Genomic DNA, 24,807 nt, shown 5'->3' on the forward strand with positions numbered 1-24,807 from the left:
AAGACTGATAGATGAGATTTTGGAAGTAAGATGGGAAGTTTGCTGAGGGCACGGACCCGGGTCTCCTGGTTAAGAGGAAGGAACTACAAGCAAAGTTTGATCAGCTGTTAATGGGGAAAGCGGTATGTCAGGTAAGAAAGGTGAAAGGGGCTGTATATGAGTACGTGGAGAAGGCAGGACGCATGGTGACTAGCCAACTTCAAAGGGAGGCAGTGGAGAGCGAGATAGTTCGGTTACGGAATAAGGCAGGGAAGTTGGCGGTCACTCCGGAGCAGATTAATGAAGTATTTGAAGAATTTTATAGGGACCTATATAGGCCAGAGCCACCAGAGGAGGAACTGGAGATGAGGGAGTTCTTGGATGGGTTAGAGTACCCGAGATTGGGAGAGGAAGATTGGGCGGGCTTGGAGGAACCGGTGAGGGTGCAAGAAGTGAAGGAGGCAATTGAGAGGATGCAGGCAGGGAAGGTGGCGGGGCCCGACGGGTTCCCAGCCGAATTCTATAAGAAATTTAAAGACAAGCTGGCTCCACTGATGGGGGACATGTTCGAAGACGCAATGGGAAGGCGTGTCTTGCCTCAAACAATGGGGCAGGCTTCCATCTCGAGACTGCTAAAGAAAGATAAGGACCCGGTGGAGTATGGGTCGTATAGACCTATTTCTCTGCTGAATGCAGATGCCAAAATCTTGGCAAAGGGAAGGCAGTTGTTTTCAAACGTGAGGAGGTTGCTGAATGTGGTCCTCTCTTCAGCAGAGGGAAGGGAGACTGAAGTGGCGGTGGCTTTGGATGCTGAGAAGGCATTCGATCGGGTAGAATGTGGTTATCTGATGCTGGTACTGGCGAGGTTTGGGATCGGGCCACAGTTTGGAGCATGGGTGCAGCTGCTATATAAGGGAAGTGTGCGTGCAAATAATTCGAACTGGGGGTATTTTGCATTGCATCCGGGTATGAGGCAGGAATGCCCTTATGTTTACATTGGCTATAGAATGCTTGGCAGTTGCTCTAAGGAGCTTGTGGTTGTGGAAGGGGATAGTGAGGGGTGGGGTAGAACATAGGGTGTCCCTATATGCAGATGATCTGATCCTAATGGATAGGATATCTGACTTTGGTGATTTGAGCGATGATATCAGAGGTTTGCAGGTTTGAGACCTGCCGCGGTCGTGCAATGGTGGCACAGTGGTTAGCACTGCTGCCTCACAGCTCCAGGGTCTCAGGTTTAATTCCGGCCTCGGGTGACTTTCTCCCTGTGTCTGCGTGGATTTCCTCTGGGTGCTCCAGTTTCCTCCCAGTGTCCAAAGAAGTGCAAGTTAGGTGGATTGGCCATTCTAAATTGCCCCTTAGTGTCGGGGTATGGTAGTGTTGCTGGGTTGAGGGGTTGGGGTGGAGGCATGGGCTTTGGTGGGGTGCTCTTTCCAACGGCCGGTGTAGACCTGAGGCTGAATGGCCTCCTTCTGCACTGTAAATTCTCTGATTCTGTCATTCTATACGTCTCAGGGCCGAAGGTATCGATGGGGGGTATAATCGAACTGCTTCCCAGGTTTGGGAAGATTTCGGGGAACAAGTTAAACCTTGGGAAAAGTGAGATTTTCATAGTCTCTCCACTGGGAGTGGGAAAGGGGCTGGGAAGGTGGACATTCCACTTGGCCACATCTCACTTTAAATATCTGGGAGTGCAGGAGGCTCGGGACTGGGCAGGGCTCCAGACGTTTAATTTTACGAGTTTGATGGGGAGGGTGAAGGCTGATTTGACAAAGTGGGATAATCTCCTTTTGTCATTGGCAGGCCGGGTACAAGCTGTCAAAATGAATGTGTTGCCACGGTTCCTGCTTCTGTCCAGTCTCTGCCAGTTTTACTACCTAAATCGTTCTTCATGGTGTGAATAAGTTGATCTCCTTGTTTGTTTGGGAGAGAGGTCGGGGTGTGGGAGGTTCCCAGGATTAGAAAGGTGATATTACAAAGGGGAAGGCGAAAGGGGGGGACTAGGCATCCCAAACTTGCTTTACTATTATTGGACGGCAAATGCTTACAAGGTGAGAGGGTGGTGGAAGGATGGGAAGGCTCTGTGGGTAAGGTTGGAGGCATGCTCCTGCAGGGAGTCGGGGCTGCGGGCATTGGCAACGGCACCGCTCCCGATGACCCCAGGAAAGTATTCGGGGAGCCAGGTGGTGGTGGTCACACTGAGGATTTGGAGGCAGTTTAGGCTGCACTTTAAATTGAGGGCTGGGTCAGGAGGGATGCCGATTAGGGGGAACCACGGGTTCTGACCAGGTTGGATGGATACGAGGTTTGGGGGTTAGGAGGAGAAGGGTATCAGTGAAATGAAAGATTTGTTCCTTGGGGGACAATTTGCGAGTCTAGAAGAGTTGGGAGAGAAATATGGATTTACATAGAGCATCGAGACAAACTATTGATGCCACTTGATCGCCCTGTTGACAACACTTTCCAGTCTGGTGATTGATAATAGGCTGATGGGTGGCAATTGGTTAGTTTGGGTTTATCCTGATTTCTGTAGACAGGGGCTATCTGGAAAATTTTCCACCTTGCCAGATAGATGCAGATGTTACATCTGTACTAAAAGAGCTCGACCAGAGGTGCAGCTGGTTCTGGAGCTCAATATTTCAGTCGCACTGTTGTGAGGCCCTTTGCTGTATCCAGTGCATTCAACCTCAGCTTGATAACACATGTAGTGAATCAAATTGGCTGTGATCATGGGGACCTTAACAGGAGGCCAAGATGGATCATCTATTCTGACTAAAGATAGTTGTGAATGCTCCAACCTGGTCTTTTGCTCTCAAGATTTGGACTCTGCCATCATCAAGGATGGAGCTGTGCATGGAACATCTACTTCACTGTTTACGATACCAAGGATCCTGTTCAATTCCGCCTTGGGTGACTTTCTGTGTGGAGTTTGCACTTTCTTCCAATGTCTCCATGGGTTTCTTCTGGGTGCTCAGATTTCCTCCCACAGTCCAAAGACGTTCAGGTTAGATGGATTGGCCATGCTAAATTTCCCCTCGATATCCAAAGATGCGCAGGTTTGGGCGGGGGAGTGGGCCTAGGTAGGGTGCTCTTTCATAGGGTCAGTACATACTCGATGGGTTGAATAGCCTCCTGCACTGTAGGAATTCTATGGTTCTATTCGATGGTTCTTTTATTTCATTGTCCACCACCATTCAGGACTAGATTTGGCAAGACAGTGAGGTGAAAATGACTGCCCTTGACATCATGGGAACATTTGACTGAAAGTGGCACAAGAGGTAACACAGAAGTTCGGTTTTGGAGATTATGACTTCCAATTGTTTTATAATCCAACATTTTTTTATTCAGCCACAGAATGCAGGTGTTGCAGGTGAGGCCAGTATTTATTGCCCATTCCTTATTGTATTTAGAAACAGAAAGAGGCCATTTGGCCCATAGTATCTGTGTCAACTGAAAAAGAGCTATTCAGCCTAATCCCACTTTCTAGCTCTTGGTTCATAGCACTGTAGATTATGGCACGTCAAGTATTTTAAAAATGCGATAAGGGTTTCTCCCACCCTTTCAGAATTCCATTCATTTCAGTGAATTCCAGCACCCCCTCACCTCTGGGTAAAATAAACCTCCTAAACTTCCCTCTAATGCTTTCAGCAATTATTTAAAATTTTTGTTCTCAGTTACTAATTTCTCTGCTTTTTCCTTACTTTCCATTTGATCTAGGTGGATCAGAATTTTGGACTCCTCAATTAAATCTCTCCTCAGACTTCCATACTACAAAGAAAACATCTCCAACCTATATAATCATAGCTAGGATTCTCAATTCCTGGAAAAAAAACATTGTTCCCGTACAGTCTAGCTTGGCATCTGTGGGCCCGCAAATGCTGCCACTACACTTAAGCAATTCTCCCGAAACGGCACGATGTCCGCCGACTGGCGCCCAAAATGGCGCCAATCAGACGGGCATCGCGCCGCCCCAAAGGTGCGGTATGCTCCGCATCTTTGGGTGCCGAGCCCCAACATTGAGGGGATAGGCCGCCGCCGGAGGAATTTCCGCCCCGCCAGCTGGCGGAAACGGCTTTTGTTGCCCCGCCAGCTGGCGCAGAAATGACATCTCCGGGCGGCGCATGCGCGGGAGCGTCAGCGGCCGCTGACAGTTTCCCGCGCATGCGCAGTGGAGGGAGTCTCTTCCGCCTCCGCCATGGTGGAGACCTTGGCGGAGGCGGAAGGGAAAGAGTGCCCCCACGGCACAGGCCTGCCCGCGCATCGGTGGGCCCCGATCGCGGGCCAGGCCACCGTGGGGGCACCCCGCAGGGCCAGATCGCCCCGTGCCCTCCCCAGGACCCCGGAGCCCGCCCGCGCCGCCTTGTCCCGCCGGTAAGGTAGGTGATTTAATTTACGCCGGCAGGACAGGCAATTTATCGGCGGGACTTCGGCCCATCCGGGCCGGAGAATCGAGCGGGGGGGCCCGCCAACCGGCGCGGCGCGATTGCGGCCCCCGCCGAATATCCGGTGCCGGAGACTTCGGCAACCGGCGGGGGCGGGATTCACGGCGGGGGGTCGGAGAATGTCGCCCCAGATATATTGGAGCTTCGCTCTGATCCCATTTGAGGCCTTCAAACCACCAACATAATCTGAACCACTGTAAAACATGCATTATGAAATGATAAGCAGGGAAATATTTGAAAATGTTCCAGAAAATTACCCAGACTGTATTGACATACCATTTAACATCTGATTGATAGTAGCAGAGGGATAGATTTTGAGATCTAGTTACTAGTCACAGTTGTCCCATGGCACAGTTAAATCAAGAAATAAGGCAGAGAAAATAGCTTGAGAAAGGGTAAATATCCTTAACAAATAGATATAAATCATAGTAAGTGATGTTATTTTGGGTTGCAGGTGGAATTGTTTATTTAAAAACAGCACATTAATTTATAACAAAATATGCAACAACCTTATTAAAAAGAAATTTAAAATATAAATAAAAATCCATCCTTGACTTGCCAAATCTCTGCGAGTAGGTTTTGATTATTCTAGCAAAAAGCTCGTGCCAACATGGTAGGCTCTGAACCTCTTGTTCTTTCTCCCTTCCCCCTTCTGTATTAATTCCTTGGGGTGGTATTATTCCACGTATACTGTATTGACCTTGAATATTTTATTCAAATATGCACGGTTCGTGTTGAACATAGACAATGGGTGGCAGCAAGTTTTTATCCAATCTGAGGATTGCCGCTGTATCTAGTCCAACTAGCCACAAGGTTATTTATAGCAGGAATTATTAGGTGTAGATTTTTAAGAGCTGGAGTGAGGAATCTGATTTTTTTCTTCTATCACCCCCCACCCCCCACCCCCCCCATCAGATTCCCTTGGATTATTTAATCCACAGTAGCAATTAACAATCAATGGTAAAATTGTTCAGCTGAAGTGTTGATAAATTAGCTAATAATTTATTGTGATTGTGTGTTAGCTACCACATAAATTTCCTAAATGTTGGTTTTGTATTGAACCATGTGATTTAGTTTTCTTTCACAGGATGTGGGCATTGCTGGCTAGTCCAGCATCCATTGTCCATCCCTAATTGCTTTTGACGGTGTGGAGCCGCCACCTTCAACCACTGCATTCTATGTGGCATAGATACACCTAGAGTGTTGTTGAGTCTGCCTTGCCTGTGTCCTTCCAGTTGGTAGAGGTCACAAGTTTGAAAGGTGCTGCTAAGAAGGCTTGGCAAGGTCCTACAGTGCATTTTGTACAGGGCACAGTGAGAACAGTGTGCGCTTCTGTAGTGGAGGAAGTGAATGCTGAAGGTAGTGGATGGGGTGCCAATCATGTGGGCTGCTTTGCCCTGGACACAGTTGAGTTCTTGAGTGTTGTTGGGGTTGTACTCATCCAAGCAAATGCAAATGGAGAGTATTCCATCAATCTCCTGATATGCACCTTGTAGATGGTGGACAGGCTTTGGGGAGTCGGGTGGTGAGTTACTCACAACAGGATTCACAGTCTCTGACCTGCTTCTGTAGCCTCTGTATTTATATGGCGGGTTCAGATTCTGGTCAGTGGTACCCATTCCCAGATAGTTGATAGTGAACGATTGAATTTCACGGGGGTTGGTCAGATGAAAAAATAATATATGAAAATCGCTTACTGTCACAAGTCGGCTTCAAATGAAGTTACTGTGAAAAGCCCCTAGTTGCCACATTCCAGCGCCTGTTCGGGGAGGCTGTTACGGGAATTGAACCGTGCTGCTGGCCTGCCTAGGTCTGCTTTCAAACCAGCGATTTAGCCCTGTGTTAAACAGCCCCTTATTCTCCCTTATTGGAGATGGTCCTGAACTAATACTTGTTACTTGCCACTTAAACAGCCGAAGGCTGAATGTTGTTCGTCTTGTTGCATATGACCCAACTCCTTCAGTATCGAGTCGTCACGAATGTTACTGAACATTGCACAATCAGGAGTGAACATCCTCCTTTCTGACCTTATGATGGAGGGAGGTCATGGCTAACATAGTTAGAGATAGTTGGATCTTGGACATTACCCTGGCGAACACCGGCAGCAATGTACTGGGACTGAGATGATTGACCTCCAACAGGCACAACCATCTTATGCTTGTTACATGAATTGGACATTCCGAATTCTCCCTTGGCACTTTCTCCTGGACCGATTTCTCTCGGTCATTCACCTTTGCCTTCACTGACTTGTTCGCTTCAGCCATCATAGACATCGCTGCTTCCAGTGAGGCAATCCAATTACTGTGGCTCGAAAGGACCACTTCCATATCTTTTATCGTGGCTCCACGGGCATTCACTGTTTAAATGGTCTTTTCCAGAGCTGCTCGGATAGGGGCTAAGGTCTCATCCATTGATTTTGGAGGTCGTCAAACCAGTATTTATCAAATTCCTTTGCCAAAGTGCTAAAAAGCACCTCAGCCATTAATGGAGTAGCCAGAGCCCCAGAGGCTGCCTCTGCCACTTCATTTGCCCACGACCTCTGAGAGGACTCCGACTCTGTCGATTAACTTCTGCTGCCCACCCTCTTTCCCCTTACTTTTCTGGACATTTCAATCATCCAGGGTCCTTATTCCATTAATTTTGTGGGTTTTCAAAAGAAAATACTCCCTGACACGGAGAGAAAGGGGCAGAAAGTGCAGTACTCTAGCGGGAACCACCTCGTGCGCGTCTTCCCCCTACATAATGCCTCCAGAAGTCCTGGATCCATCCACTTGACACTTCTGGCTAAACGCGGTTACAAATTCTTCAGCTTTGTCTTTTGCACCATTATGCTGGACTTGCCCTTCATTGAGATGGGGATATTTTTGGAGCCTTCTCCAATTCATGTTTAATTGTCGATCACCATTCACAATTGGATGTGGCTGGACTGTATGCTTGTATGAAGCTTCTAATCTTTGTTGATTTCATAAAGGTTTCCCTGCCCCCCCCCCCAATGTATTTGAAGTTGTTTAGGTGAACTTTGACTCATATGATTAACTATTAAATATTAACTTTAATAAATCTGAAAAAGAAAGCAAAGATATATCAATTATAAGGGTGTTGCAATTGAGTTTGAATTTGGGTCATCTGGTAATGGCTTTTGAGATATCTTGTGGGCAGCACGGTAGCATTGTGGATAGCACAATTGCTTCACAGCTCCAGGGTCCCAGGTTCGATTCCGGCTTGGGTCACTGTCTGTGCGGAGTCTGCACATCCTCCCCGTGTGTGCGTGGGTTTCCTCCAGGTGCTCCGGTTTCCTCCCACAGTCCAAAGATGTGCAGGTTAGGTGGATTGGCCATGATAAATTGCCCTTAGTGTCCAAAAAAAATTGCCCTTAGTGTTGGGTGGGGTTACTGGGTTATGGGGATAGGGTGGAGGTGTTGACCGTGGATAGGGTGCTCTTTCCAAGAGCCGGTGCAGACTCGATGGGCTGAATGGCCTCCTTCTGCACTGTAAATTCTATGTTAAATTCTATGTTAAATAACAATGCTAATGTTTTTGTTTCAGGACAATATGTCACTAATATTGGAGTTTAAAAATGTAAGGAACTGGGGTGGACCATTCAGACCCTCAAACCTCCTCCTGTGAGGCTATGGGTGAAATTCTCCATTTGGGAGTCTATGTTCTCGCGCCGGAGGTGAATTGCAACTGATTTAGTGCAGGTCAGGAAGCAATTCACTATTCTTTGCCATGCAAATTTATACGAGGGATACCCGAAGGAATCTTGCTATCGGGCCGGCAATTTTAGCGAGCGGCCCAATAGCGAGGTCCCGTGGCTGGCCACCCCTCCCCGCATCACAAATCAGCCTCCCATCCCCCATATTTTCTGGGTTCCCCCTTCCCCCCAGTATGGGGATGACCATACACGCCTGCCCCCCCCCGCACCCCCCCCAGATAACCTTAAATAGGTGGACCATCCCCAGAGACCCCCTAAATAGGGCCACCCCCAGGCCTGGCATTGGGGAGGGCGGGGTGGGTGGGTTGGCCCTCGGATAGACTTTGAGGGCAGCACCCTTAAGGGGTTACCCCTTTGGCCCTACGCGAGGTCTACCGTGTCAGGGCCACGCTGGGAAATGCCAGTTGTAAATCCCGTCGATGTGATTCCCGCTCCAGAGGACCGGAGAATAATGTGAGCCTGGCGAATATGGTGTTCGGCCTGCTCAGTGGATGCATTTACCTCGAACCCTGATACCACCGCCAGTGGGGGGGCCAGATAATCGCGATCCCATTTTTACCCCAGATGCCTGATTCTGCACCGCATTGAGAACTCCGCTGCGAGCGGTGGAGAATTTTGTCCTATGACCAATCTAGATCGACCTCAACTCCATTTACTCACCTTTTATACATATCCTTTGATACTTTAAATCTAACAAAGATATATTTATCTCTGCCTGTCATGTTTATTTTTTGATTGTTTAGATAATATTAATTGCCCAGGGGATCCTGACTGGCATATGTGGAATAATCACTGTTACCTTTGGAGTCCATCTTTAAGCGCTACTTGGGAAAAAGCATTAGATACCTGCAGAGCTTACAGAAACACAGAACTGGTCTATTTGGACAGTGTAACTGAAAAGGTAACGATCATTCATCAGTAGAATTGGAATCGAGGTGGCAATAATCAACATTGTAGTAATTTTAACATCTACTCAATGTCATAACTCAGAGTTTAGAAGGATGATTAGGGATTTTATTGAAACTTGCAGGATACTGCTGGCCTGGATAGAGTGGACGTGGAGAGAATGTTTCCACTTGTAGGAAAAACGAGAAGCAGAGGACACTCAGACTAAAGGGACGATCCTTTAAAACAGACATGAGGAGGAATTTCTTCAGCCAGAGGGTGATGAATCTGTGGAACTCTTTGCTGCAGAAGGCTGTGGAGGCCAAATCACTAAGTGTCTTTAAGACAGAGATAGATCATTTTTTGATTAATAAGGGGATCAGGGGTTATGGGGAAAAGGCAGGAGAATGGGGATGAGAAAAATATCAGCCATGATTGAATGGCGGAGCAGACTCGATGGGCCGAGTGGCCTAATTCTGCTCCTATGTCTTACGGTCTTATGGTCTTAATACAAAATCCATTTTGCTTTAAAAGTGCAGTTCAGTGGTAGTACTGTAAGTTTATATTTCACCATTGGTTGGACAAAACAGTAACATTATAACATTGGTGAATTATTTAAAATATAGCAATTTTAGACAATTATTGAGGAACAAAATCAACTAAGCTTATCCCTGCAGCAATTCTGGTATTGTTACATGTTTCTAGAACTTCCTCCCACCTTCACCTGCCATTCCATTTTGAGATGGCTTGAAAGTAGCTAATGGAGAACAGGTGTTTACCTTGTCTCTGATGATAGGAACAGAAGAACTAGGAGCAGGAGTAGGCCATCTAACCCCTCGGGCCTGCTCCGCCATTCAATAAGATGGATGGCTGATCTTTTTGTGTACTCAGCTCCACTTACCCACCCGGTCACCGTAACCTTTTATTCATTTACTGTTCAAAAATCTATCTATCTTTGCCTTGAAAACATTTAACAAGGTAGCCTTAACTGCTTCACTGGGCAGGGAATTACACAGATACACGACTCTTTGAGTGAAGAAGTTCCTCCTCAACTCAGTCCTAAATCTGCTCCCCCTTATTTTGAGGCGATGCTCCCTAGTTCTAGTTTCACACGCCAGTGGAAACAACCTCCCTGCTTCTTTCCTATCTATTCCCTTCATAATTTTATATGTTTCTATAAGATCCCCCCTCATTCTTCTAAATTCTAATGAGTATAGTCCCAGTCTACTTAGTCTCTCCTCTTAAGCTAATCCTCTCAACTCCGGAATCAACCTAATGAATCTTTTCTGCACACCCTCCAGTGCCAGTACATCTGTTCCCAAGTAAGAAGGACAGCACGGTAGCATAGTGGTTAACACAGTTGCTTCACAGCTCCAGGGTCTCAGGTTCGATTCCCGGCTTGGGTCACTGTCTGTGTAGAGTCTGCACGTTCATAGATCATAGAATTTACAGTGCAGAAGGAGGCCATTCGGCCCATCGAGTCTGCACCGGCTCTTGGAGAGAGCACCCTACCCAAGATCAACACCACCCTATCCCCATAACCCAGTAACCCCACCCAACACTAAGGGCAATTTTGGACACTAAGGGCAATTAATTATGACCAATCCACCTAACCTGCACATCTTTGGGCTGTGGGAGGAAACCGGAGCACCCGGAGGAAACCCACGCACACACGGGGAGGATGTGCAGACTCCGCACAGACAGTGACCCAAGTCGGAATCGAAACACACGTTCTCCCCGTGTGTGCGTGGGTTTCCTCCGGGTGCTCCGGTTTCCTCCCACAGTCCAAAGATATGCAGGTTAGGTGGATTGGCCATGCTAAGTTGCCCTTAGTATTGGGTGGGGTTTCTGGGTTATGGGGATAGGGTGGAGGTGTGGGCTTGGGTAAGGTGCTCTTTCCAAGAGCCGGTGCAGACTCGATGGCCTCGTTCTGCACCGTAACTTCTATAACTTCTATGAAGAAGGCCAAAACATGACCTGCCTTTCATGAACCCATGCTGCTTCTGCCCAATGGGATAATTTCAATCCAGATGTCTCGCCATTTCTTCCTTAACGATAGATTCAAGCATTTTCCCCACTACAGAAATTAAGCTAACTGGCCTGTAGTTACCTGCCTTTTGTTTATCCTCTTTTTTAAACAGTGGCGTCTCATTTGCTGTTTCCAATCTGCCGGAACCGTGCCAGAGTCCAGCTAATTTTGGTAAATTACCGCAAGCACATTTGCTATTTCCCCTCCACCTCTTTTAGCACCCTGGGATGCATTCCATCAGGACCAGGAGACTTGTCTACCTTTAGCCCCATTAGCTTGCCCAATACTACCTCCTTAGTGGCAATGATTGTTTCTAGGTCCTCACCTACCATAGCCTCCTTGCCAACAGTTTTTGGCATGTTATTTGTGTCTTCCACTGTGAAGACTGACACAAAATACCTATTCACTGCCTCAGCCATTTCCTCATTTCCCATTATTAAATGCCCCCTTCTCATCCTCTAAAGCACCAATGCTTACCTTTGCTACTCTTTTTCGTTTTATATATTTGTTGAAACTTTTGCTATCTGTTTTTATATTTTAAGCTACTTTACTTTCATAACCTTTCTTACTTTTCTTTATAGCTTTTTTCCAGGCTTTCTGTTAACCTTTAAAGGTCTCCCAATCCTCTAATTTCCCACTAATCGTTACCATTTTGTGTGTCTTTTCTTTCAATTTGATACCCTCCTTTATTTCCTTAGATATCCATGGTATTACATTTATTCTCCATTGAATAACAAGAATAGTTTTGCAGCCACCTAAAATGGCTGATTCCCTATTTATTTGGCCAAAACCCGATTTAAAATGGCTAACCAAAAAGGCTGATGGGAAAGACAGCCAACAGGACACAAACGGACAGCTGCAGACAGAATAGCGTATTCGGATCTGGGGAAGTCGGCCCAGATCGATACCTAAGACTATTAGCAGCACATCAACACAGACATCTGCCGTTTAATCTGCTATTCCCGGGAACAATTGCAACATATTAGCAATTGAATGCCGGGCCAGACCTTTCGGCGCCTGCAGTGGCCGAAACAAAGACAGGTGAACGACCACCCCCCGATCGAGGAATCGCCCCATTATTGGAGCATATCGAACCCAGTGATTGGGAACAAGTCCAATCACTTGGGACTCAGGGTCAAGGGCCGCCCAGAGAGGCGGGAAGCCCCTGGGCCCTATAAAGTGAGGGGCCAAGTTCAGATCTCTCTCTCTCTCCCTTCTTCACCTGCTCGCAACCTTCGCAAGAACGTTCAACAAAGAACCGTAAGTCTGACTCCAGCAATCGCTACCTGATAGAGATTCCTAGCCATCGACCCATATCAGCCTTTTGAATCCCGCAGGCCAGATCCAATTCGATAAACTATTCGTTTCCCTGACCTGGTGGGCCATCTCCTAAAGTTAAGTATTGGCCAGTAGTGGTAGGTTTTGATATAGATAGTAGGATTATTGTGTAAGTATTGATTGCTGTACATAATAAATGACCGTTGATTTCAATCTTACTAAGCGGTGTGCTGACTTATTAATCATAACTCGAGCTTGAACCACGTGGCGGTATCAGAAAGATACCTGGCGACTCGTGAGCAAAGGTGACATAATCAGAGCTAATAAAACTAAGGCTAAAAAGAGCAACAGCTTCACTCTCCGACCGTCACCTCTGCCTATTCCCACACCATCATTGTGCACAGCACAGTCTTGTTTTCCTTGTTTATCTGTATTCAAAATGAGCAACAAGAAGAATATAGAGCTTGAAATGTGTTTTATTGTCTCCACAGCACTTTCCTCTCGCCCATTTCTTCCAAGTTGATGTTTGTCAACATACCATAGCGCTTTGTTCATGCACACTCACTGAGAAATCGGAAAAGAGGTTTTGGCTGTGCCTCTCGAAATTGCTGTTGGGAACAAGGTTACCCTTGGTCTCGCCGATCAAGGAAATCCGATGTGAATTCTTGAATGTCTTGGAGAAAGCCTGATACAATCTGTTTCCTGTCTCATTGATATTCACAGGTGTGGGAAGGAGAATGGGGCCGAGATTCTGCAAAAACGCTGCTAAGTGTTGATGCCGGCATAAACACTGGAGTGTTTCACGCCGGTGTCAACCGGCCTCTTGGCACAGCAATTTTGAAGCCCACAGGGGGCCAGCACGGCGCCAGAGTGCTGCACACAGCTCCGGTGCCGATACGCGGCCCTGCACTGCCGGCGACGGGTCTGCGCATGCGCGCGGTGGCCGCTTCTGCGCCGGGCCCAGGCAACACGGCGGAGCCGCACAGCGGGCTGGCGCGGAAGAATGTAGGCCCCCCTACTCCCCGGATCATGCTCACCCGCTGATCGGTAGCCCCCGATTGCAGGCCTGGCCGTTGTGGAGGCCCCCATCGGAGTATAATCCCCCGCCCTCCCACCAGGATGGCCACCTCAGCCGTGAGTCCAAGCTCCCGCCAAGTGGAACCATACGTGAACCACGCTGGCAAAAACTTGGCCGGTCGACCGCCGGATAATCGCGTCGTGGCGTCGGACCCGATCGCGGGTCTGAGGCTCCATTCTCCGTCCCCGCGCCAAGCGCGATTTCGGCGTGGAGGCTCGGAGAATCCCGGCCAGTGTTTGTGAAGAGTAGTGACTGCTGTCCTGAGAAAGTAGCCACTTTCATTTGATCCCTGTTGAAATTCTAGATTTGATTTGATTTGACTTGATTTGATTTATTATTGTCACATGTATTAGTATACAGTCAAAAGTATTGTTTCTTGCATGCTATACAGCCAATACATACTGTACGTAGGGAAGGAAGGAGAGACTGCAGAATATAATGTTACAGTCATAGCTAGGGTGTAGAGAAAGGATTAACTTAATACAAGGTATCAAAAGTCTGATGGCAGAAGGGAAGCTGTTCTTGAGTCGGTTGGTAAGTGACCTCAATCTTCTGTATCTTTTTCCTGACGGAAGAAGATGGAAGAGAATATGTCCGGGGTGCGTGGGATCCTTAATTATGCAGGCTGCCGTTCCAAGGCAGCGGGAATTGTAAATAGAGTCAATGGATGGGAGGCTGGTTTACATGGTGGATTGAGCTATATTCACAACCTTTTGTAGTTTCCTGCGGTCTTGGGCAGAGCAGGATCCATACCAAGCTGTGATATAACCAGAAAGAATGCTTTATATGGTGTTTATCAACTCGACCCCGAGAGGACCGCCCATTGACCGGACCCGGAGAGGCCCGCCCAGCAACCCGGCCTACCTGGAGACGGAGGACGGAAAAATCCACGTGGAGGCCCGACTGAGGGAAACAGCTGGCTTGTAATGGCCAGCAACATGGGTTCAATTTCCGTACTGGCCTCCCCGAGCCGGCGCCGGAATGTGGCGACTAGGAGCTTTTCACAGTAACTTCATTGAAGCCTACTTGTGACAATAAGTGATTATTATTATTATTATTGAACACAGCGGTCTGCAGATGAGACTGAAGCAAACCGTTTCACGACTCCACTTCGCAGCATACTCCTGGCAAACGTCCAAGCGATCGAAAACAAGCTGGATGAACTTAACGCTAGACTTACCTCTCAGAGGGAAGTAAGAAACAGCTGTGTGCTGTTCATAGAGACATGGCTCACCCTCGCCTCACCGGACTGTGCCATACAACCTGGAGACTTCTCAATTCATCGGGCGGACTGCACCGCGTCATCAGGCAAAGCGAAGGGCGGAGGGATTTGTCTCCTCATCAACTCCTCCTGGTGCTTGGATGTGGCGACCTTAGCGACCTACTGCTCCCCGGACCTGGAATACCTGACCGTGAAGTGCAGCCCATACTACCTTGCACGTAAGTTCACTTCAGCCATTATCACAGCGGTCTACATCCCACCCCAGGCAGAAGTGAAGACGGCGCTGGACGAACTGTACACAGTTATAAACAACTACGAAACAGAATACCCGGAGGCCTTGTTCATCGTGACCGGGGACTTCAACAAGGCTAACCTCAAGAGTGTACTGCCAAAATTCTACCAGCACATCTCCTGTCCCACCGGGGGCGACAACACTCTTGACCACTGCGACTCAAAAATCAAGGGCGCCTACAGTTCCACCCCCGACCGCACTTTGGGAAATCAGACCATAAGACGGTGCTCCTTCTCCCGGCATACAAGCAGAAACTCAAGCGGGAGAATCCAGCTAAGAAAGTCATGCAGTGCTGGTCCGAGGAGACAGAAGAGCTCATACATGACTGCTTAGAAACAGTGGACTGGTCCATATTTAAGAACTCAGCGACCAACTTAAATGAATATGCCACCACCGTCACAGACTTCATTAGCAAATGTGTGGACGACTGCATGCCAAAGAAAGCAATACGTACCTTCCCCAACCGGAAACCATGGCTCAGTTGCGAGATTGACTCCCTACTGAAGGACAGGTCTGAGGCACTCAAGTCAGGCGACCCTGACCTATAGAAGAAATCCAGGTATGACCTCCGAAATTTTCATCTCCACATTTAAGGGGCATCTTGACAAATATATGAATAGGATGGGAATAGAAGGATACGGACCCAGGAAGTGTAGAAGATTGTAATTTAGTCGGGCAGCATGGTCGGCACGGGCTTGGAGGGCTGAAGGGCCTGTTCCTGTGCTGTACATTTCTTTGTTCTTTGTTCTTTGAAAAGCCATCCGAAATGTAAGAGGGAATATCAGACCAAGCTAGAGTCACAGACTAGCGTTACAGACTCTCGGCAGTTGCGGCAATGCCTAAACAATATAATGGGCTACAAAGCAAAGCCGAGTAGCATCTCCAGCAGCAGCGCACCCCTCCCCGATGAACTCAATGCATTCTATGCTCGGTTCGAGCACGAAACCAACGATCTGCTGTCGAGTGCTGCAGCAGCCCATAACACACCCATACCCACTGTGGTATTATCAGGTATTGCAGTACCCGAGAGGCTGTAGACCATTGGGTAAACCTAGGAGTTTACCATTGGCTGTTTGGTATGTAGCTCCGCCCTGACAGGAGGGGTATAAGAACCGGTGCCGTCCCAGCAGCCTTCATTCTGTACCGAAGCTGCTGGGGAACAGATCTAGTCTAGTAAAGCCTTCAGTTATGTTACAACCTCGTCTTTGAGTTTAATTGATTGTGCATCAATTTAATAGACTACTCTAAAGCTGAAAGAATGGATCTCCGAATCAAGCCGGAGTGTCTACAACTCAGCCCCCACGCGGAGAACTCGGCGGCGATATTTAAGCACTGGCTGGCGTGTTTTAAAGGCTACCTCGAGACGGCCGGAGGCACCCCCTCAGGAGAACAGAAACTGCATCTCCTGCACTCGAGAGTAAGCCCTGGAATCTTCACCCTCATCGAGGAGACGGAGGACTACGATGCTGCGATCAAACTGTTAAAAGGACATTATATACGCCCTGTAAACCAGGTCTACGCACATCACCTGCTTGCAACTAGACAGCAAAGCCCCGGGGAATTGCTGGAGGACTTCTACCGTGCGCGACTGGTGCTGGGAAGAAACTGTGGCTGCCCGCAAGTTTCGGGCAGCGAGCACACGGAACTTCTAATCCGGGTTGCCTTCGTAGCAGGTATGAGCTCCTCAGAGATCCGCCAAAGACTCTTAGAAAAGGACACCCTGGGACTGAGAGAGGCACGGGCCCTGGCAGGGTCCATGGATGTTGCCTCCAGAAACGCGCAGTCCTATGCGCCCGACCGTGCGGCGGCCCCCTGGGCTGCGTGGCATCCCGCAGCGGCAACCCCACTGACCATCCCCGTGTCCCCGCAAGCCTGCGCTGTAAGATGGCCCGCTAACTCCGTCGGGCTCCGCTGTTTCTTCTGCGGGCAGGCGAAGCATCCTCGCATGCGCTGCCTGGCCCGCACCTCCACCTGTAAGAAGGGCCATTTTGTGGGGGCCTGCCAAGCACGAGCCGTGGCCGTGGTCTCCAGCGACTCCTGACCGCCGCGGCAACCTTCCCCTCGGACCCCAGGCGGCAAGCACTCACCGCCATCCCTCTATCCTAGGGCCACGTCCGACCCACGGGCGGGGCCATCTTACCCCTCGGACACCACGCTGGACGGATGGGCGCCGCCATTTTGTCCATCCCTGCGGCCATTTTGTCCATCCCCGACCACCATGTGCGATCCATGGGAGACGCCATCTTGGATGGGGCCCCAGGCCCCCAGCACGGCCGACCACACGCTGCCCGATCACAACCCGCAACTGCTCCAGCTGGCCTCGGCGACGCTGGACCAAAATCGACCTCGGACACTCGCGAGTGCAACGACGACGACGGTGTTCATCAACGGCCATGAGATGTTTTGCCTGATCGACTCTGGGAGCACGGAGAGCTTTATACACCCCGACACGGTAAGGCGCTGTTCACTTGTTACCCACCCTGTAAACCAAAGAATCTCCCTGGCCTCCGGGTCTCACACAGTGGAGATATAGGGGTTCTGCCTAGCAGACCTCACTGTCCAAGGCAGGAAATTCAACAATTTCCGCCTTTATGTCCTGCCGCACCTCTGCGCGGCTACACTCCTGGGGTTGGACTTCCAATGTAACTTGCAAAGCCTGACCTTTAAATTTGGTGGCCCTATTACCCCCCCTTACTGTCTGCGGCTTCGCGACCCTTAAGGTCGACCCGCCTTCCCTGTTTGCGAACCTCACCCCGGATTGCAAACCCGTCGCCACCAGGAGCAGACGGTACAGTGCCCAGGACCGGAACTTCATCAGGTCAGAGGTCCAAAGGCTACTGAGGGAAGGGATCATTGAAGCTAGCAACAGTCCCTGGAGAGCTCAAGTAGTGGTGGTGAAGACCGGGGAGAAACATAGGATGGTCATTGACTACAGTCAGACCATCAACAGGTTTACGCAGCTGGATGCGTACCCTCTCCCCCGCATATCCGACCTGGTGAACAGGATCGCGCAATACAAGGTCTTCTCCACGATGGATCTCAAGTCCGCTTACCATCAGCTACCCCTCTGCACTAGTGACCGCAAGTACACTGCCTTCGAAGCAGATGGGCGGCTCTACCAATTTTTAAGGGTTCCCTTTGGTGTCACTAATGGGGTCTCGGTGTTCCAACGCGAGATGGACCGAATGGTTGACCGATACGGCTTACGCGCAACGTTCCCGTATCTGGATAACGTCACCATCTGCGGCCATGACCAGCAGGACCACGACACCAACCTCCTGAAATTTCTCCAGACCGCGAAAATCCTTAACTTAACGTATAATAAGGATAAATGCGTATTTAGCACCGATCGCCGAGCCATTCTCGGCTACGTAGTGCGAAATGGAATTATAGGCCCTGACCCTGAACGCATGCGCCCCCTTATGGAGTTCCCCCTCCCTCACTGCCCCAAGGCCCTGAAGCGCTGCCTCGGGTTTTTCAGTTATTATGCACAGTGGGTCCCCAACTTCGCAGACAAAGCCTGACCCCTAATCCAGTCCACAACCTTCCCCCTGTCGACGGAGGCCCGCCAGGCCTTCTGCCGCATAAAAGCAGACATTGCAAAGGCCACGATGAGCGCCATCGACGAGTCCCTCCCCTTCCAGGTCGAGAGCGATGGTCCGACGAAGCTCTGGCCGCCACCCTCAACCAAGCGGGCAGACCCGTGGCCTTCTTCTCCCGTACCCTCCATGCTTCAGAAATTTGCCATTCCTCGGTCGAAAAAGAGGCGCAAGCCATAGTAGAATCTGTGCGATATTGGCGGCATTACCTGGCCGGCAGGAGATTCACTCTCCTCACTGACCAACGGTCGGTGGCGGTCATGTTTGATAATGCACAGCGGGGCAAGATAAAAAAACGACAAGATCTAACGGTGGAGGATAGAACTCTCCACCTACAACTACAAGATCTTGTACCGTCCTGGGAAGCTAAACGAGCCTTCCGATGTCCTGTCCCGCGGCATGTGTGCCACCGCACAAGTGGACCGCCTCCGAGCCCTCCACGAGGACCTCTGCCACCGGGGGTCACTCGTTTTTTCCACTTCATTAAGGCCCGCAACCTGCCATACTCCATCGAGGAGATCAGGACAGTCACCAGGGACTGCCAAATCTGCGCGGAGTGCAAACCGCACTTCTACCTGATAAAGGCTTCCCGTCCCTTTGAACGCCTCAGCATGGACTTCAAAGGCCCCCTCCCCTCCACCGACCGCAACACGTATTTCCTGAACGTGAGTGACGAGTACTCCCGGTTCCCATTCGCTATCCCCTGCCCCGACATGACCGCAAACACCGTCATCAAGGCCCTCCAGGGTATCTTTACACTGTTTGGGTTCCCCGCGTACATACACAGTGATAGGGGGTCCTCCTTTACGAGCGACGAACTGTGTCAATTCCTGCTCAGCAAGGGCATCGCCTCAAGCAGGACGACCAGTTACAACCCCTGGGGAAACGGGCAGGTAGAGAGGGAGAACGGAACAGTCTGGAAGACCGTTCTACTGGCCCTACGGTCCAGGACTCTCCCCGTCTCCCGCTGACAGGATGTCCTCCCGGAGGCCCTCCACTCCATCCAGTCACTGCTCTGTACAACTACCAATCAGACACCTCATGAACGTCTCCTTGTCTTCCCCAGGAAGTCCTCCTCCGGGACCTCACTCCCAACCTGGCTAGCGACACCCGGACCCATCCTGCTTCAGAAGCACGTGCGGGCGCACAAGTCGGACCTGTTGGTCGAGAGGGTCCACCTGCTGCACGCTAACCCCCAGTATGCCTACGTGGCGTTCCCTGACGGCCGGCAAGATACAGTCTCCCTCCGGGACCTGGCGCCCACCGGAACCCCACGCGCTCCCGAACCATTGCCCCCACCCCTGCCCCCCCCCCACAGCACCTCACTGGAGGGTCGGTCCTCCTGTCGCTCCTACCTAGGCCATTTCGCCCATCGACGCCCCCGACAGGCGCCCCCCCTCTCGTGTCAACCGTTTGCCCCACCAGCGCCATCTAGGGGTGACAAAGCTGCCATGGAGGCCGAGGCCACGCTCCCGGAGTCGCAGACGCCCTGACCCCCAACATAATCACCACTGAGGCTCAGACGATCCAGGAGGACGACCAGGCCACCCGACCGACTGATTGCTTCACTGTAACTGTAGCTGTAAATGAACACTGACTGTATATATCTTCCACGCTTGTAAATATTCTCGACAACCCTGTAAGGAGGTATCACGGTACCTCCATATCTGATAATACCATGTTAAATGCAATTGTAACCACTGGCCTCCACCCCCGCCGGACTCTTTTTTAACAGGGGGTGAATGTGGTATTATCAGGTATTGCAGTACCCGAGAGGCTGTAGACCATTGGGTACGCCTAGGAGTTTACCATTGGCTGTTTGGTATGTAGCTCCGCCCTGACAGGCGGGGTATAAGAACCGGTGCCGTCCCAGCAGCCCTCATTCAGTACCGAAGCTGCTGGGGAACAGATCTAGTCTATTAAAGCCTTCAGTTATGTTACAACTTCGTCTTTGAGTTTAATTGATCGTGCATCACCCACCATTACAGCTTCCAAAGTCAGATCAGCTTTCCTGAAAGTGAACCCTCGGAAGGCGACGGGTCCGGACGGCATCCCTGGTGGTGCACTCAGAGCCTGCACGGACATCTTTAACCTGTCCCTACTCCGCTCTGAGGTCCCCCACCTGCTTCAAGAAGACCACCACCATACCAGTGCCAAAGAAGAACCAGGCAACGTGCCTCAATGACTACCGTCCAGTAGCCCTGACTGTATCAGTATTGAAGTGCTTCGAGACGTTGGTCATGAAGCGCATCACCTCCATACTCCCAGAACGCCGTGATCCGCTGTAATTCGCATACCATCGCAACAGGTCCACAGCAGACGCCATCTCCCTGGCCCTACACTCACCCCAGAGCATCTCGACAACAAGGACTCCTACATCAGACTCCTATTTATTGACTACAGCTCCGCCTTCAACACCGTAATCCCAGCCAATCTCATATCAAAGCTCCAAAACCTCGGACTTGGCTCCTCACTCTGCAATTGGATCTTCGACTTTCTAACCCACAGACCATAATCAGTAAAAATAAACAACAAGATCTCATCCACAATAGTACTCAATACCAGGGCCCCGCAAGGCAGTGTACTCAGCCCCCTACTCTACTCCCTGTACACACACGACTGCGTGGCAAAATTTGGTTCCAACTCCATCCACAAGTTTTCTGACGATACGACCATAGTGGGCCGGATCTCGAATAACGACGAGTCAGAATACAGGAGGGAGATAGAGAACTTAGTGGAGTGGTGCAGCGACAACAATCCATCCCTCAATGCCAGCAAAACTAAAGAATTGATCATTGACTTCAGAATGCAAAGTACTGTACACACCCCGGTCAGCATCAACGGGGCCGAGGTAGAGATGGTTAGCAGTTTCAAATTCCTAGGGGTACACATCACCAAAAATCTGTCCTGGTCCACCCATGTTGACGCTACCACCAAGAAAACACAGCAGCGCCTATACTTCCTCAGGAAACTAAGGAAATTCGGCATGTCCACATTAACTCTTACCAACTTTTACAGGTGCACCATAGAAAGCATCCTATCAGGCTGCATCACAGCCTGGCAACTGCTCGGCCCAAGACCGCAAGAAACTTCAGAGTCGTAAACACAGCCCAGTCCATCGCACAAACTTGCCTCCCATCCATTGACTCCATCTGCACCTCCCGCTGCCTGGGGAAAGCGGGCAGCATAATCAAAGACCCCTCCCACCCGGCTTACTCACTCGTCCAACTTCTTCCATCGGGCAGGAGATACAGAGTCTGAGAACACGCACGAACATGCTCAAAAACAGCTTCTTCCCCGCTGTTACCAGACTCCGAAACGACCCTTTAGTGGACTGACCTCATTAACACTACACCCCTGTATGCTTCAACCGATGCCGGTGTTATGTAGTTACATTGTGTACCTTGTGTTGCCCTATTATGTATTTTCTTTATTTCCTTTTCTTTTCATGTACTTAATGATCTGTTGAGCTGCTCGCAGAAAAATACTTTTCACGTACCGTGGTACACATGACAATAAACAAAAATCCAAATCCAAATCTGTAAAAGTTGGTGAGAGTCGTAGCTGACATGCCAAATTTCCTTAATCTTCTGAGAAAGTAGATCTATTGGTGCACAAATAGGAGTGGATCAGTGACCTCCCTCTGAGGTTCCCACCATTATGGATGGCAGTTTCAGCCACTTTGATTCACGCCACCTGATATCAAGAAAAAGTTGAAGGAAATAGGTACAGCCAAACCTATGCGCCCTGACAACAGCTGTAGTACTGAAGTATTCTGCTCCAGAACCTAGCCAAGCTGTTTCAGTACATCAGCAACACAGGCATCAATGGAAAATTGCACAGGCGTGTCCTGTTCTTAAAAATCAGGACAAATCCAATCCATCCAATTACTATCACATCAGTCAAGCTCTCCAAATCCTATTTGGCCAATTATTTCTCCATCAGTCTACATTCAGTCATCAGTAAAGTGTTAGAAGTTTAATTGTAGGTGCGGCAAAGTGACATTTATTCACTGATAGCCCGTTTACCGATGATCAGTTTGGATTCTGGCAGGGCCACTCAGCTCCTGACCTCATTAAAGCTTAGGCCCAACATGAACAAAAGAGCTGAATTCCAGAGATGAGGTGAAAGTGGCTACCCTTGATATCAAGGCAACATTTGACTGAATATGGTGTCAAACATGTGAAAGTCTACATAGTCCCAGAGACCATAGGCTGCTCTCCCTTTTAAGAGAGAAAGATGATTGGGGGTATTTAACCTGAGGGTCACCACACCTCAGGCAAGGGGTAAGGTTGAGAAGATAGGGACTTCATGGATAACCTTGGCTGGTACGGGATTTTAAGGACAACTGTTTCAAAGGCACTTTCCTGTTTTCAAATCTTTACACCATCTGGGATTTTCTCCGATATTGGCAAAGGCCGATGTTGGGCAGGAAAAGCGGTATTGAGCCCACTGTGCAATGGCAGCATTTAATGCCAAAAAGTTCCATGCATGGATTCCATGCTGTATCGCTGGTGGTTGGCCTCTGATTTTCCCACCCCGCCATCACCTCAATGCTGTAATCATTGGGGGAGCACATTTAAAACCACCCCAGCGCACAGCAGCCACACCTTGCAGGTTGCCGGTAAGTGATGACTGCCAGGAAATCTTCCCCCCGAGTTTTCAGACGGCTCCCCGGAGAGTCTGCTTCATGCTGCAGAGACCCGCCATGATGTGCTGTACTCATGCTCAGGTCTAAAACCAACCAGCAAGGTGACAAACCCAACATGGAAGGCGGTGGTCAGTGCCAAACCCTGTAGAAGAGGACTGCCATCCTTGCAGGAAGAGGATGAATGATCTCCATTCTGCCAGGCCAAGTCATTCTTCTCATCATCCTCAACTCACACACTCACAGACCCATCACACATCCATGTGGATCTCACATAATGCCAGCTCAAGGAAACCACCATTCTCTCTCCCATACAGATCTTCATCTCCCCTGTGGGTTGTGTCCTCATCAGTATGCTTGTCCTGCTCACCATCCATACATGCCTGGCATCCTTATCACTTACCCTGGAATGTCCTGCTTATACTCTCCTTTATCTTAATGCAGGAAAAGTTGACTCACAACAATAGGGAGAGATCCTAGACAGGTAGAGGGATGCCAGAACTCAAGATCCTCACAGACTTTGTGGAGAAAGCCAATCAGGTGGTCAGGGAAAATGTCGACCATTCCTGTGCTGATGGTGAGGTCAGCGGTGATAAACCAAGTGAGGATTCAGCACTGCAACATCCATCAGACAACAATGATGTGCATGCCTCCTGTTTTTCAGGCCCCTACCATGCACTAATGAATACTTCTTTCTTTTGCAAGAACATCTGGAAAATAGCCAAGGGAGTCCACCAGCCAGGTCCTCTAACCTAGCTCCGAGAACAGCACAAAAGAGGAATTCATAGAGCGCCAAATGGAAGAACCGCCAAAGCGCTCACCCACACTCTCCACCAGCACAGAGACACCCACCTCAGTGGGACCTAATTTTAAGGTAGTCTTGGGGCCACTATCTGGTGAACATGTCACACTGTCAAATCCACAGCAGTCAGAGTCGTCCCAGGGTGCCTGCACCCAGAGGATTTCTGGCGGCCAGGAATCTGCTGAGTCCCAGTCAGATGATGAGCCTCTGGACTCAGTCATGCCTCTGTTGCTGGAAGTCCAAAGGAAAGGGAGGGAAAATCAAGAAGGGATGTCTGGTACACACCTCAGATTGAAAGGCAGGAGGAGTCCATCCTCCTTATGTCTGAGATGATTGTGCCGTCACCCCAAAGCATGGAGGGCAACACAGCTAGGGTGGCAGCCCCACAGCTAATGTGATGGCTGCCATGGAGGCCTTCGTCCAAAACCTGACTGGGAGCCTTCCACCCATCTGAATCCCATCTTACTGTGACCGTTTCAGTTTTTCATAGAATTTACAGTGCAGAAGGAGGCCATTCGGCCCATCGAGTCTGCACCGGCTCTTGGAAAGAGCACCCTACCCAAGGTCAACACTTCCACACCCTATCCCCATAACCCAGCAACCCCACCCAACACTAAGGGCAATTTTGGACATTAAGGGCAATTTATCATGGCCAATCCACGTAACCTGCACATCTTTGGACTGTGGGAGGAAACCGGAGCACCCGGAGGAAACCCACGCACACACGGGGAGGACGTGCAGACTCCGCACAGACAGTGGCCCAAGCCGGAATCGAACCTGGGATCCTGGAGCTGTGAAGCAATTGTGCTATCCACTATGCTACCGTGCTGCCCGGTTC

General features: G+C 49.7%; 1 protein-coding gene across 1 annotated transcript in view; it reads left to right on the top strand.

Moving 5' to 3' along the window:
• The first annotated feature begins 8,892 nt into the window (after positions 1 to 8,892).
• Positions 8,893 to 24,807, top strand: part of LOC140398806 (uncharacterized) — a 119,152-nt gene continuing 103,237 nt past the window's right edge. The window contains exon 1 of the mRNA XM_072487771.1: positions 8,893 to 9,037. Coding sequence (XP_072343872.1) covers positions 8,915 to 9,037 — 123 coding nt within the window. The 5' untranslated portion in view covers positions 8,893 to 8,914. The remainder of the gene's footprint in view (positions 9,038 to 24,807) is intronic.

This window comes from Scyliorhinus torazame, chromosome 22 (genome assembly GCF_047496885.1).
Source record: "Scyliorhinus torazame isolate Kashiwa2021f chromosome 22, sScyTor2.1, whole genome shotgun sequence".
Classification (NCBI taxonomy): Eukaryota; Metazoa; Chordata; class Chondrichthyes; order Carcharhiniformes; family Scyliorhinidae; genus Scyliorhinus; species Scyliorhinus torazame.